The 14,830-nt window shown below is 49.1% G+C and overlaps 2 protein-coding genes across 2 annotated transcripts; one reads left to right on the forward strand and one right to left on the reverse strand.

Annotated features, from left to right (window-relative positions):
- Positions 1 to 5: 5 nt before the first annotated feature.
- EMG1 (EMG1 N1-specific pseudouridine methyltransferase) lies at positions 6 to 3,987 on the reverse strand. Its single transcript, XM_069866129.1, has 6 exons — positions 3,834 to 3,987; positions 3,295 to 3,396; positions 2,454 to 2,595; positions 2,017 to 2,075; positions 1,511 to 1,660; positions 6 to 320 (listed from the first exon to the last, which is right to left on the reverse strand). The coding sequence occupies exons 1-6, from the start codon at positions 3,969 to 3,971 to the stop codon at positions 207 to 209; spliced, it is 705 nt and encodes a 234-aa protein (XP_069722230.1). The 5' UTR covers positions 3,972 to 3,987; the 3' UTR covers positions 6 to 206.
- Positions 3,988 to 4,525: 538 nt separating this feature from the next.
- PHB2 (prohibitin 2) lies at positions 4,526 to 9,516 on the forward strand. Its single transcript, XM_069865527.1, has 8 exons — positions 4,526 to 4,696; positions 4,779 to 4,863; positions 5,455 to 5,534; positions 5,634 to 5,818; positions 7,605 to 7,734; positions 8,202 to 8,305; positions 8,705 to 8,782; positions 9,340 to 9,516. The coding sequence occupies exons 1-8, from the start codon at positions 4,570 to 4,572 to the stop codon at positions 9,418 to 9,420; spliced, it is 870 nt and encodes a 289-aa protein (XP_069721628.1). The 5' UTR covers positions 4,526 to 4,569; the 3' UTR covers positions 9,421 to 9,516.
- The last annotated feature ends 5,314 nt before the right edge of the window (positions 9,517 to 14,830 follow it).

Genomic DNA, 14,830 nt, shown 5'->3' on the forward strand with positions numbered 1-14,830 from the left:
AGCACTCTTACCAAAAGTGACCTTTAATAGGAGGAATAAAAGGTTGGTGGGGCAGTCCCTTTAAAGTCTCATTGCCTCAGAAGCTACAAGGGCTAAGTTGAAGTGTTTTCCCTTCCAGAAGCCCAAAGTCCTCCAGGTTCACACCTAAGTAAAAGCCTCTCCAGAATGTGGAATCACTGTATAGAGTCCCCCAGGACAGTAGCAGCTCATACTACTCCCCAGACTTCCTCAAAGGCAGTAGTAATTTTAGCACACGTCAGGGCAGCAGAGAGGGGATAGTTGCTGATGGAGACCATCTTTTCTGTGTAGTCAACGTTGACCTGGGGAGAAGAAAGAAAAATCAAGCTTCAAGTTTTCATATAGACCAATCTATCTCTGTTGTTTGGAGAGGCACAGGATTTCTCTGAGGCTGAACGCAGCCACAGTAAAGCACAGCAGGACAACGGCCGACCCTCACTGGTGCCTCCCTCTTGGGACGGAAAGAGGTCCCAAGTGTTGCAGTTTTGGGCCTTTTTTTTGGTTAAGCCTACACAAGTGGAAGTGTCGATCTGCTGGAGGGTCGGGAGGCTCTGCAAAGGGATCTGAACAGGCTGGACCGCTGGGCAGAGTCCAATGGCGTGAGGTTTAACAAGGCCAAATGCCGGGTCCTGCACTTGGGGCACAACAACCCTATGCAGTGCTACAGACTGGGAGAAGTCTGTCTAGAAAGCTGCCTGGAGGAGAGGGACCTGGGGGTGTTGGTTGACAGCGACTGAACATGAGCCAGCAGTGTGCCCAGGTGGCCAAGAAGGCCAATGGCATCTTGGCTTGTATCAGAAACGGAGTGACCAGCAGGTCCAGGGAGGTTATCCTCCCTCTGTACTCGGCACTGGTGAGACCGCTCCTCGAATACTGTGTTCAGTTCTGGGCCCCTCACCACAAGAAGGATGTTGAGGCTCTGGAGAGAGTACAGAGAAGAGCAACAAAGCTGGTGAAAGGGCTGGAGAACAGGCCTTATGAGGAGCGGCTGAGAGAGCTGGGGTTGTTTAGCCTGGAGAAGAGGAGGCTGAGGGGTGACCTCATTGCTCTCTACAACTACCTGAAAGGACGTTGTAGAGAGGAGGGAGCTGGCCTCTTCTCCCAAGTGACAGGGGACAGGACAAGAGGGAATGGCCTCAAGCTCCGACAGGGGAGGTTTAGGCTAGACGTTAGGAAAAAATTCTTTACAGAAAGGGTCATTGGGCACTGGAACAGGCTGCCCAGGGAGGTGGTTGAGTCACCTTCCCTGGAGGTGTTTAAGGCACGGGTGGACGAGGTGCTGAGGGATATGATTTAGTGTTTGGTAGGAACGGTTGGACTCGGTGATCCGGTGGGTCTCTTCCAACCTGGTTATTCTGTGATTCTGTGAAGGGGGAAAAAGGGGAGGGGGCAGGATAGGCAGGACCAAAAGGAAGGAAAAACCCCATACTCAGAACAACACTAAAATCTATGCCGGCAGACTTTTCCAACTTCAAGGGATACATGCACTTACCGAACCGTGGGCAAAAGCTCCCACAACAATGGCAACTGGCTCTGCTGCAGGAACCAGTTCACGCAGATCTGACACCTTTGGAACTGCAAAAGAGGTACCTATCTTCATACAGCCCACAGGGAGGTGATCGCTGACTGGATTTTTTATCACCTACAGAAAGCAGAACGTTACTCAGGGTGTAGAGGTAAAGTCTGTGGTTTGTACACAAAGAAATGCCTCCTGCATCAGCAGAGGAGGAATCAGAATGGTTTGGGTTGGAAGGGACCTTAAGGATCATCCAGTTCCAACCCCCCTGCCACAGGCAGGGACATCTCTCACTGGATCAGGCTGCCTAAGGCCCCATCCAACCTGGCCTTGAACAACTCCAGGGATGGGACAGCCACGTCTTCTCTGGGCAACCTGTTCCAGGGCCTTGTCACTCTCATGGTGAAGAAATTCCTCCTTATGTCTAGTCTAAATCTGCCCCCCGGCTTTCTTGTAGCCCCTTCAGGTACAGGAATGCTTACCTTCAACAGTTTCTGAGGCCCATCAGCTGCTCGAACGCTCAGCTTATGCAGCAACTGAACTGACAAGAGAAGAAAATTAGTTAAGCTGTCTCTTCTTTTGCCAAAGAAATCCTATACGCTTACTGAGCAGATGTAAAGCAGACAAAAAGCCCACCTTTATATTTCTCAGCATCTTCTAAAGCAGTCCTAAGAAATTCTGACTAGCAAGTTATTTCACTGCTAGCACAGTATCAGGCAGACACTCCCCACTGAGCTAAGGAACACGTAGTTAGGCTGTGTATCCTGATGCTCACAGAAAGACAGTTTCATTTCTCTGCTCTTTTCTCGCTTTCATGTTTTTAAGGTTGGTGCAACTGTTTGACTCTTCCCAATATTCTTCCACTCCTAATCACTCTCCTGCATTATTTTGTGGCTGGTATAAAGTTGGAATCGCTTACCCATAAGACCACAAAATCGATCAAACGTTCTTGGTATTCTGGTCTGGGGATTGACTTCAATTAGAACATTCTTCTGGGTATGGATATAAACCTGCAGGAGACCAGCCCGATTTAGAGGGCTGTCCATGAGCATCAGGAGACTCTGAAATAGAAACAAAAACAGTAGGGGAAACAGAAAAGGTGCGAGAGAGAGGGCTCATGGAAAACTTGAGTTATGCCCCATAAAGGAGTTCATCTAGCCACGCAAGTTCTACTGTAGAGCTGAGAGAAAGCAATCCCATATTGAGGAATCCATATGGGAAGGAGCTAAAGTCACTTGGTCTGTTCAGCCTAGAGAGGACTAATGGGAGACCTCATCGCAGTTTACTGCTTCCTCATAAGGGAATGAGGAGGAGCAGGTGTTAGTCTCTTCTCCATGGCAACCAATGATAGGACCCAAGAAATGGCAGGAACATCTGCCAGGGGAAGTTTAGGTTGGATATTAAGAAGAGGTTCACCCAGAGGGTGGTGGAGCACTGGAACAGCTCCCCAGGGAAGCTGTCACCGTGCCCAGCCTGACTACGTTCCAGAAGCATTTGGACAACAACCTCAGAGACATGGTGTGAATGTTGGGGTCATCCTGTGCAGGGACAGGAGTTGGATTCAATGATCCTTGTGGGTCCCTTCCAACTTAGGATGTTCTACAATTCTATAAATTACTAAACTTACAACCCACTGGCACAGTGGGTAAAGCACAACTTGCCCCCCTTCCAGAGGCACGAACAGCCCCCTCCAAGACAGGAACAACCTCCCTCAAGGCTGTTACCAGGCTGGGCCACCCCTGCCCGGATCCAGCCCCTACCTGGTGGGTGATGTCAGGCCGCACCTCCCCAGGGTCCCGGCCGTTCCGCAAGAGCAGCGCCTTGTGCTTGTCACAGTTGAGAAGCTCAAATGTTTTCCCCACCTACGGTCAAACGATGGAGAGGTAGACAAGGATGGGCTGGCGGGCAAGGACAGAGAGGTGGGAAGTGATGGATGGAGACATGGGCAAGGGACAGACAAGCAGACAAGAATGGAGAAGTAGGCAAGGGGCAGACGGAGAAGCAGGCAAGGGACAAGCAGGGGGGACAAGGGACGAGCAGGGAGGTAAAAGCAGACAGAGAGGTGGGAAGAGGTAGGCAAGGGACACGGAATGGACACAGGTGGAGGTGGACAAGAGACGTACGGAGGGCAAGGGAACCAGAGAGGAAAAGGGATGAGCAGGCGGGCAAGGATGGAGAGGCGGGCATGGAACAGGCAGGTGAGTAAGGGCGGAGAGGCGGAGAAAGGGCAGGCAAGGGAACAAGCACGGACGGAGACGGGCACGGGCCCCGCGGCCGCTCCAGCCCTGCCCGCACGCACCTTGACGGTCTCCAGACTCGCCCCCTCCAGCACCACCAGGAGCCGCCGCTGCCCGCGAGGCCGCTTCGACTCCGGCGACGCGTCGTCGTGCGCCGCCGCCTCCGCCTCGACCCCACGCGCCCGCCTGGGCGCCGCCATCTTGCCGCCTCCGCGCGCCCCGCCTCACGCCGACCGGAACCGCTTCCGGAGCGCCGAGGGGGTGGGGGGCGGGGCGGGCGTGGTTTGTGTGAGGGGCGGGGCTTGTAGGGGCGGGGACGCGGCGGGGGCGGGGCTTTTACCGGAGGGGCATGTCTTGAGGGGAGGAGGCGTGGTTTGGCGGAGAGGACGCGTGGGGGCGCGGTTTAGGGAAGGGGCGGGGCTTTGGCGCGGGTCGGCTCGGCGGGGCCGCGGCTTTTGACGTGGGAGGGGCGGCTCGGCTGGGGGAGGGAGAGGGGAAACGGCAGGGCGGCTTCGCGGCGCGCGAGCCCGGGGCCGGGGCTCAGAGCGCGGGAGGGGGGCGGGGCCTGGGCGGTGCTGCTTCCTGCGCGCGACTCGGGGGGCGGGGCTTTTTGGGGGGCGTGGTTTGGCGGCTCGGTCTCTGCGCGCGCGGCTCAGGGGGCGTGGCTTGAATGCGCGCGTGGCTTTGGCTGAGCCGGCGCGGTTTTTAAGGGAGGGGGCGTGGCTTGTCTGGAAGGGGGCGTGTCCCCGGCGGCGCCGTTTCCGGCGCGGTCACTTCCGCTGCCCTTCGCGCGCGGCCATGGCGCAGAACCTGAAGGACCTGGCGGGGCGGCTGCCGGCCGGGCCGCGCGGCGTGGGCACCGCTGTCAAGCTGCTGCTGGGCGCCGGCGCCCTGGCCTACGGCGTCCGTGAGTCCGTCTTCATCGGTGAGTCCGGCCCCGTCGTCCTCCCCTCCCCCTCCCCCAACCTGTCCCGTCCCCTCCCTCACGCCGCCGCTTCTCCCCGCAGTGGAAGGCGGGCAGCGGGCCATCTTCTTCAACCGCATTGGCGGCGTCCAGCAGGACACCATCCTCGCCGAGGGGCTGCACTTCAGGTAGGGCCCCCGAGGCTCGGGGTGGGCGCCCTTACGGGAAGGGGGGATGTTTCCATTTAAGCGGAGCAAAGTCCATCCAAATCGCGGTGGTTCTTGTATCTCATGCTCTGGTAGCACGTGGGGTGTCATAGCGTGATTTTTTGATCTAGTGTTTTTCTACTTGCTCTTACACCTTGTGCTCGGTGTGATCTGTGCTATCTCTCCCTCTGCAATCCCTTCTGTTTGCAGCCTTTCCCTGTCTCAAACACGAGGTCGGGCAGAGCTGGCTCCAGAGCGCCAAATTTGCAAGAGAATTGGCTGTTGTGAAGGTCACAATAACATTAAAATGAGTCCTTGGAAAGTAATAGAATATGCATAAGAGTTCTGGGGGATTTTACCTACGCAGCTGTCAATGGGAAATTTGTTTTGTTCTAGCTCTTGTCTTGCTGTACACAATATCGCTCCTTGTGTTGCCCAGCCTGGATGAAGGGTGCTCGCATTCTAAAACTCCAAAGATTCTTAGAAAGTTTCTTTGCTGGCATTTTTGGTATCGCCCCACACCCTGAGCCCAGCCTAGTGCTTGCACCATAACATGCCTCTCGCCCCTCGCAGGGTCCCCTGGTTCCAGTACCCTATCATCTATGACATTCGAGCCCGGCCGCGGAAAATCTCCTCCCCCACCGGCTCCAAAGGTGAGAGCGGAACTGCAGCAAGAGGCTCCCTGTGGGTGGGAGAGAGGCAGGAGTCTGGCTGTAGGGCTGGCCCTACGTTTATCTCTTTCTCCTCTTCAGATTTGCAGATGGTGAACATTTCGCTGCGTGTTCTCACCCGCCCAAATGCTGCTGAGCTGCCCAGCATGTACCAGCGCCTGGGCCTGGACTATGAGGAGCGAGTCCTGCCTTCCATCGTTAATGAAGTGCTCAAGAGTGTGGTGGCCAAGTTTAATGCTTCACAGCTTATCACTCAGAGAGCCCAGGTAAACTCATATGGAGGAGAATTGCACTCACTTTGCAAAGAAACAGCTAAATTTTGCGTAGGGGAATGCTATAACAGACGAAGGATAAATATGTGAAGTTGATAGGTGGCACATCCAAGTAGAAAGGGCATGGAGCTACATCCCACTTACCATTTGATTCTGAGAGAAATACTAAGGCTACTCCGTTAGCTTCTGAGAAGAAAACTGAATTCATTAGCATATCAAGTACAAAATTATACGATAATGAAATGGTGGGGGCAGGAGAGCCGATTTACATCGTAGTCCACAAATCATAGTACAACTGGCTTGGGAAAAAATGGTTGTGTGGCCCTTCATGACTTTCAGAAAAGCTGTCAGAGCACATTAAACAGTTTTAAAGAATCTGAAAAGCCAAGTGGGTGAGCAGTTAAAGCAGTGAACTTTCAGTGATGGATGCTGCAGAAGGGCAGCAAGTATTTTGTTTAGGTGGGTTGCAAAGTAAGAGAAATGTTTAGCTTAGAAAAGCCTACACTTGAAAGTTTGTGTTCTAAAAATGCTATTGCCAAAGATTCTGAGAGTATCTGTTACCTATTGCAGCTACAGGACAGAGAAGTTGCTGATCTTTTAGAATGCTTTAGAGGAGATCCTGCATGAGGCTGCTAAAGAGGATAAGTTGTCAGAAAGATGAACTACAAAGCATCTCTTAACTAGTACTTATCCATGACAACAAAACAAAAGGTAGAACTAAGCACCCCGGTCTAGTGAGAACTGATCCATAACAGGAACTTCAAAGTTTTGTGCCAGGCCACATGGTGTGTGCTGAGGGGATTTGTTAATGATCCGGTATAAAGAGATTGAGTGCAAAAAGAGGGTGTGACAAAGGAGAAACAATGTCTGTAAGGGGTTTAGGTTTATTGGAAACAAAGAGGACTGTTGGGTATCTCTGAGATTTCTGGGCAAGCTTATTTGAATTTGCCTTCTTGTTATATATAGCGGTCATCACTGTATAGAGATGTGCATTGAAGCAGTTAATAATCAAAAGAAATCGAAGTGACTTTATGTAGTTACACACTCGCAGTTCACACAGTAAAGAATTTGGGCATCGTTTTAGAATTCTGCTCAGAAACAGTTGTAGTAAAAGCAAAAGCAAATGCCAGACTGGTCAAGGGCATGCAACAGTAGCAGTGATTTCTATTTAAGTCAATATTTGGTGCAGGACATAGAAATTAGTAGAACAATAAAATAAAGATGAACCAACAATACTTATCCAAAGAGACTAAAAAGAGTGGAGTAGCTACTCTATGGGAGTAGCTACAGTAACTCTACAGTAACTAAGAAATGTGATGTATGTACAGGCTGTAGCAGTGTGAAGTGGTAATTTTTTGCTTTGTTAATGTGAAGACAAAGGTGAGGAGGGGACCAGACTGCTAGCAGGGGCAAATTCAAGGATATGCTTCTCGTCAAAACACGTGGGAACTGTGGAACTAGATGTAATGGGATGTGAAAGTGAAAAACCTTTGAAGATTTTTTATTTTTGTAGAATTAGTTCTATGATACAGTTATATTGAAGCCTGTTGGTAGTTATCACTTACTTTTGAAAATGCTGTATGTAGCAACAGGTAGTTCTGCAGCGTTATTTAGAGGTGATAGATTCAGAGGTGGTAATAACGTCTATGACCCGGGATTTACTTTCAGTAATGTCTCTCTTGGGCACACCTGTGAGAAGCGATTCTGCCTCACTTTTGGAGCGCGCAGGAAGTCAGAAATGGCCTGTGTTTGGTACTCATTTGCTCTGTTTGTGTTTCAGGTGTCTCTGCTCATTAGGCGAGAACTAACCGAGAGAGCCAAGGATTTCAGCCTCATCCTGGATGATGTGGCTATCACAGAGCTTAGTTTCAGTCGTGAATACACAGCAGCTGTGGAGGCTAAGCAAGTGGGTGAGTAAAGTTTATGCCTGGAAAAGGCAAATTGCCGTTGTCTTTTTATTGAGTTATTAAACAAGGAAACAGAATTTGGGCTACCGTGTCACTGCTTTGGCATGGTTACAGCTACAGAGTTGCAAATCTCAGCCTCCTTAGTAACAGAGCCAGGCAGGTTATTTCACAAGTATTGTCAGAAAACTTTGGTTTACAGCTGGTGGGATAGACCATCAGTGGGATGGAGTTCCCAAGACTGTAGAGCTTCTTTTCTGTCACTTACTCTGGGGATTATAAGTAGAGGGTCTGGATGCTGTTGATCTGTTCAAGAAAAATTAAACCATGCTCATACATTTCTTGCTTGTGGATATGGCTCAGAACATAGGTTCTTTAGGAAGGGGAGCCCCCAATCCTCAGCTGTAGGGTTCTGGTGGGAGGGCTCAGAAAATGGGATCCGCTTCAAATGCTTTTGGCCATTCTCTCTGCAGCCCAGCAGGAGGCACAACGTGCACAGTTTCTGGTGGAGAAGGCGAAGCAGGAGCAGAAGCAGAAGATTGTTCAGGCTGAAGGGGAAGCTACAGCTGCCAAGATGATATCCTTCTTTGGGAGATTGTGGGATGTGACTTCTGAGCTTGACAGTCCCGAGACCACATCGCATTTGGCTTACGTTTAGGAGACTTATAAGATGATAGCATCAATTTGATCACTCATTTCTTTTCCCTACAGCTGGCTGGAGTGAGGTTACAGGTCAGAGCAGAGGCTGCCATGAGCTCTCAGTCCCCGTTGTAAAGTTTAACTTCCCCTTGGCTGTACGTGACCATGATCCATAATGTTATTCTTGATTTGGGGAAGGGAGAACATGCCTGCCAAAAGGCCCAGGTTATCAGGTTAGAGATTGCTAAAGTATTTGATGATATGGCTTAGGAAGAATCCCTTGAGGGTGGGTGGATTCTGTTTGGCAGGTTTTTCCTTAACTTTTGCTCCCCTGTACCTTGGTGAAGCTCTCAGCAGGAATCCAGGCTACATCAAGCTACGTAAGATCCGAGCTGCTCAAAACATCTCAAAAACGGTGAGCAATGAGGAATTTCCATCATCATTCTGCTGTCCTTGTGCTGTCCTCCCAGCCCAGTGGCCACATGATGAATTTAAGGCGAATGTGACCTGCCCTGTCTTGATCTTTGTTCCTGCCTAGCGCTTCTCTGCTCAAGTAGTGTTTGGGATTTTGCTTGAAATGTTCGGCAGTTAGATGTGAGGCTAAGAGTTCGTGCCCTACATATGCCAAGGCCCAATCCACATCAGATTCCATCACCCACACTCAGCTGCAGCCATCAAAAGCTCCTGGTGTCCTGCAGGCTGAGAAAAGGGAACAGATACGTGTGGGGTCAGAGATCTGTCTGACAGGGAGGCAGAATGAGCACTTCTTTTAGAAAGGCTGATGGCACTGGGATGGGAAGTTGGGAAGTTAGAGTTGTTTTGGGGAATTGCATTGGTTTAACTGCAATCTTAAATGACTAAAACAAGAGTGCTGTATCTGGAGGGGGAGATAGATTCCTTATTAGTGCCATCTTCTGTGTGCATGTATGCTGTTTTTCTTTATGCCATCTCTGTAATGAATTTCTTTTTCAGATTGCTGCATCACAAAACCGTGTGTATCTCACAGCAGATAACTTGGTACTAAACCTGCAGGATGAGGGCTTCACCAGGTAAAGAGGCCAGATGTCTGTTGTGGGTGGATTTATCTGTACCCTACCTGTGAAGCTGGTTGCCTTTCTGGAGCCCTGTCAGAATCCTCTCTCTGAGATGAGCGTGAGGCCAGAGGATGCAGCCAAGCAGGGAGCAGTCTTACTATGGAAAATGGTGATTTTTGTTAAATCTAATTTACTCTTGTTTTTTTTTTCCTTTCCCATACTCTACCCCATAACCTTCACTTCATCTCCTGACACACAGAGGAAGGTAAGGCACCGTTTATTTTGATCTTTTTGTTAATATGTGGAACAAGGGTGTTGGATGTTTGCCTGGTGTCTGCGATATTTCTGGCTTGGGCCTTTCTGGCTACAGGAAGTTTATCCCATCTCCACCTCAGTTTCCATTTGTGATGTGAAGCTTGAAGCCCTTCCTTGCAGGGGCCACTCAAACACCCACAGCAAGTAGAAGTCAAGTTGAGCTCCATGTGTGTCCCATAAGGAATCTTGCATGGGGAAGGCAGGAGTAACTAAGAAGCATCCTCCAACAGGTCCCGTGTGTACAGGGCATCCTACATTTGTGGCAAAGGAGGCTGTAAGAAGGCAGTTAGGTGATCATAGGAATTTGTGTTGGTTTGGCATAATGATCTCTAGGAAAGATGTTCTTGCTACTCTCTAAAAGCTTTATAGTCCATGCTGGAAAACCTCATTCCCTGCTTTCCCAGCTAGCAGGTGTTCAGTGGCTCTGTCTATTCTGGACAGTGTTTACTGGCCATGGCAGTGCCAGGTGAGCTATAAGTTTTAGATTTCTTAGAATAAAAAAGGAAATTGGAACTAGTTTCTTTTCTGAGGGATTTCTGATTGCAAGTTCCTACTTCCTTACCTCTGACCAGATTCTGTCTTGGTCATCCTAGAAGACTTAAGGGGCTTTTAAGAAAGTACCTGGTAGGAAGGACTTGGAAGTCCAGATCCTTTAGGTGTCATACCCCACAACCCCAGGTCTATAGTGAGGGTCTGGCTCAGCTTTGTTTGCGCTTTGTGGACTAATGCCTCGCTTCTGTCTCTTTCAGTGACAGTCTCCTACTTAAACAAGGGAAGAAATGAAAGGAACTAAAGCCTCTTAGAACCACCGGCGCTGACCAGCAGAAGATACGAGTGAGGAGTTTTGAACTCCCTCCACTAGCATTGTTTGCCCTCGGTTTGAAGTTGATAATCCAGTAGCCAGATTGGTTCCCATGCCTCTGTTCCACCTGTGGTGATCCAGCTATGGGGTTGGTCTTTGCCACTGGGCAGCTGTTGTCCCTTTCTCACCCCACCAGTTAAATTTGGGGAGCGGGCAACAGTGCTTACTGGTGTTAACTTACGTGGACATAGTAGTTCACCTCTAATCTTCATTCATCTCTAGGTTTCTGTAGGGTAAAATCAGAATTCTGGAGTTTGGCCCAGGGAGGGAGTTCTGCTGCCGTTGGCACCTGATTTTTTTTTTTTTCCTAGTAAATTTTGTTTCTCACTCTCGATCCCAAGAGAACCGGGGACCGAATGCAGGAAAATGTCATTCATTGGGTGCCTGTCACTGCTGGAGTGTCTTTGCATCACTGTTTGCTCAGTGATTCTTCTGAACATTTATAAAAATTAAAGTCCCCAAATTTATACTTTGTCTAAGTGTGCTTAGTGCTTGAAAAAAAGAGGGTGTTTTGCTTAGGGAGAAGTGGAACAGTGCTTTTATTTGGTTGGAGGAAGGATCGGGATGTTGTAGGGAAAGGAGCAAGAGAAATGCCCTCCTGCTCACTGAGAGATCCCTGGGTGGGAAAGATGGGCAGGTGAGGATGCTCTTACATCTCCATGGGTGACCGGGGCCAGTTTCTTACTTGCCTGTAGATGCTAGGCATGAGCGTAGGTTTACCTGCGTTTCCATGTCACAACAACACGTGCGTACTGTGTCCTGATCTATGTTGTTATTCTAGCCAAAAGTATAGGAGAAATCTTCCTCCACCAGCTAAACTTTCTTCTGTGCTTGGGTTTCAGAGGCAAAGTCCTGGCTGCTTCAGGGGCTGGCTTTTTCCTTATCTTGCTGGGCTGCCCTTTACTAGGTTTGAGACTTGGAAGATTTCTCATAATCATGGAATCGTAGAATATCCTGAGTTGCAGGGACTCATGGGGATCAAGTCCAACTTCTCACTGTGCACAGGAGAACCTAAAAGTTAAACCATGGCTAAGAGCATTGTCTAAAGGTGTCTTGAACACAGACAGGCTTGGGGCTGCGAGCACTTCACTGGGGAGCTTCTCCACCCTTTCGGTGAAGAACTTTTTCCTACTATCCAATCTGAATGTCCTCTAGTGCAGCTTTATGCCATTCCCTCGTGTCTTATTGCTGGACACCAAAGAGAAGAGCATCTCTGCTTCCCGTTGTGAGGAAAGTGTAGATGGCTTGAGGTCAGTTCTCAGTCTCTTCTAAGCTGTGCAAACAGTATCCTCAGCTGCTTCTTGTAAGTCACGCCCTCTTTCACCATCTCAGTTGCCCTCCTTCAGACGCATTCTAATATTTTTGTGTTGTTATATTATGGAGCCCCAAACTGCACCTGGTATTCGAGGCGAGACTGGCCTAATGCAGAGTACGGTGGGTCTTGTCACTTCTTTTGACCAATTAACTCTGCTGTGCCTAATGCGCTCGAGGATAACGTTGTCCCTTGTGTCTGACGGATGGGGCACATTGTTGATCCATAGAGCTCCCCATCAGCCAAAGTGCCCAGATCCCTTTCTGCGCATCACTCCAGCCTGTTCTACGTGTACATCCAGGATTATATCATTCCAGATGCAGAATCTGGCATTTGTTCTAATTCCCTGTGGTTGGTGGTTGCCTAGCACGCCCATCTGTCAGGATCTCTTAAGGTCTCTGTCCTCTTGGGGGAATCGGTGGCTCAGTATTGTCAGCAGGCTCAGTCCGGACTCTGCTCCTGCGTCTAGATCATTGAAAAGAGCTTTGAAGAGTGCTGGCCCTAAAACAGCCCTGGGAAGCACCACTGGACACCAGCTAGACGTAACCCTGTTTACTACAACTCTTTGAGCCTGACCCTTCACCCAATTATTCGCCTGTTGTGTTGTGTGCATGTCTTGCTGGGTGTTGTCCAGGAGGACACTGTGAGAGTATGTCAAAAGCTTCATTAAAATCCAGAAAGCCCCCATATCTGCTGCATTCCTGTAGTCCATTAGGCAGATAAGCTTGGCACAGAAGGTTATTAAGTTAGAAAGACATGACTTCCCCTTCAGGAACTTGTGCTGGCTTTGACCTTTGACTGTGTTGTCTTTCAAGCCTTTTCCAATCTCTCCCAGAATAATCACAATTTTACCAGGCACCCAGTTGAAACCAACAGGCCTGTAATTACCGGGGTTGTCTTTCTCCCCTTTCTGGAAAATTGGTAGAACTTTTGCTAACTTCCAGTCAACTGAATTTCTCTAGATTCCCAAGATAACTGAGAGAGGTCTCACAATAACTCTGTAGTACCCTGGGATCAGTCTCATCAGGTTCCATAAATTTATGTGCATTCAGTTGCAGCAGCAAATCCTGCATGATTTCAAAATCAGCCCCCAGCTGTGGGTGTCCAGCCCAGGGCTCAGTCCCAGTGTCCACCTTTGATGTTAATGCCTTTTTCATCTCTTATCTCCTAAGTTTCTATATTATATCTTCATCCCTCTTTGGGGACAAGGTGACCAACTTCATCAAATAACAGACAAATGTTTTCTTCAGTCTTCCCGTTGCTGTTAACATAACTTCTTGAAGCCTTTTTTACTCCTTACCACAATCCTGGCCAGCTTCAACTCCAGCTGCATTTGGGCCATGTGGATTTTCTCCCTGTAGTATCAAACAGCTTCTCTGGTCCTCCTGTGTAGCCTGACTTCCTTCCTGTGTAGCCTGACTTTTCTTCCAAAGTCCAAGCACATTCTTTTGCAGGAGGAGATCCCTGTTCAGCCTTCTGCCTCGCTTGACTTCTGACGTGTTGGAATTGCCTGCTCCTGTGCTTTTGAAAGATGACTTTTTAAAAGTGAGCAACATTTATGGACCCCAGTACCCTCAAAAAGCAGATTCCCAGGGGATCTTACTAACCTGAACAGCCTGAAATCTGCTCTCCCAATATCCAGGAGTTTTCCTCATATTGTCAAAGATTTTAAGCTCAAAACATTTCATGATTGCTGTGGCCAAGACAGCCACCAATCATCATTTCAGCCAGGAGAACACCTCAATTTCAAACAACTCCAACATAAGCTCCTTGATGAAGAGGAGGCTTTCAGGAACTCTCAAGTTGGGTGAAGCAGAGCACAAGATGTCCAAAAAAACAGGTACAATGTATGATTTCCAGATTTACGGCTCAGTGTTATGGGAAATCACAGCCATGACTAATACACATCTTAACCTTCAGCATCAAGAAAGCACCAATTTTTTTAGATGCAGCTTTGAAAGTGCATTTTCCAATAGGCAGCCAGAAGTGATCTATGCCTAGCAGTGCCCAAGCGTAAAGCAGAGCAATCTGCTAGTTTCACTGCTGCGTTTCTTCCTGTGCAGTCATGAAAGTTCATGTCCAGTCTGTATTCTTTGCAGACAGTGGATATTATGGATACGATAAGTCTTGGAATTTAAACACAAATTAAGTTCTCAGAGTAACCCAAGCTTGTTTCACAAGATGTCTGCATTTCCATGCTCTGGGTAGAATTTAGCCTTAAGGGTGTGGCAGCTTTTTAAGAAGGAAATTAATTCAAACTTGTCCTTTCACGCTACCCAGAAGCCTAAGGCACAGGTAGATGTTTAGCCCCATGGCTTAGAAGATTGTATCGGGCATCATTCAAGTAGAAACACAATACACTGTCACCCGTTTTTACTCCTCTGCCCATTCTTTTCCCCACTGTCCCTTTCCTGCCTTTTTGTCCAGTGGCAACTGAGTTGCAAAGCCGGTGAGGTGCCTGTTGGCTCCCAGGTGGAGGGAAGCTCAAGTCTGGTACCTGGGAAGAGGCTCTGCTCACAAAGTATCTTCTATTTTCCAAATACTTCCCACCAGCTTTGAGGCTGCCCGGGGAGGTGGTTGAGTCACCTTCCCTGGAGGTGTTTAAGGCACGGGTGGACGAGGTGCTAAGGGGCATGGTTTAGTGTTTGGCAGGAATAGTTGGACTCAATGATCCGGTGGGTCTCTTCCAACCTGGTGATTCTAGAATTCTATGAAATGAGTCCTTCCTCCCAGTATATCGTGTCTTGAGTATGTCTTTGTGCCAGGCAGCCTCATGCTCCAGAACCAGCTGCTCAGCTCTAGAAGGATGGGATTGCTCCTGTGGCATCGTTCCTGCCTTTGCTTGCTTGAGGCAGAGTTTGCGATTACCAAGGGGACGAATGTCCCCAGCTAAGCACAAGACAAGCACGGGGCACTCATCCTTGGTGCTGTGATTTGTCC

The sequence above is a fragment of the Phaenicophaeus curvirostris genome, chromosome 1, assembly GCF_032191515.1.
Source record: "Phaenicophaeus curvirostris isolate KB17595 chromosome 1, BPBGC_Pcur_1.0, whole genome shotgun sequence".
NCBI lineage: Eukaryota > Metazoa > Chordata > Aves > Cuculiformes > Cuculidae > Phaenicophaeus > Phaenicophaeus curvirostris.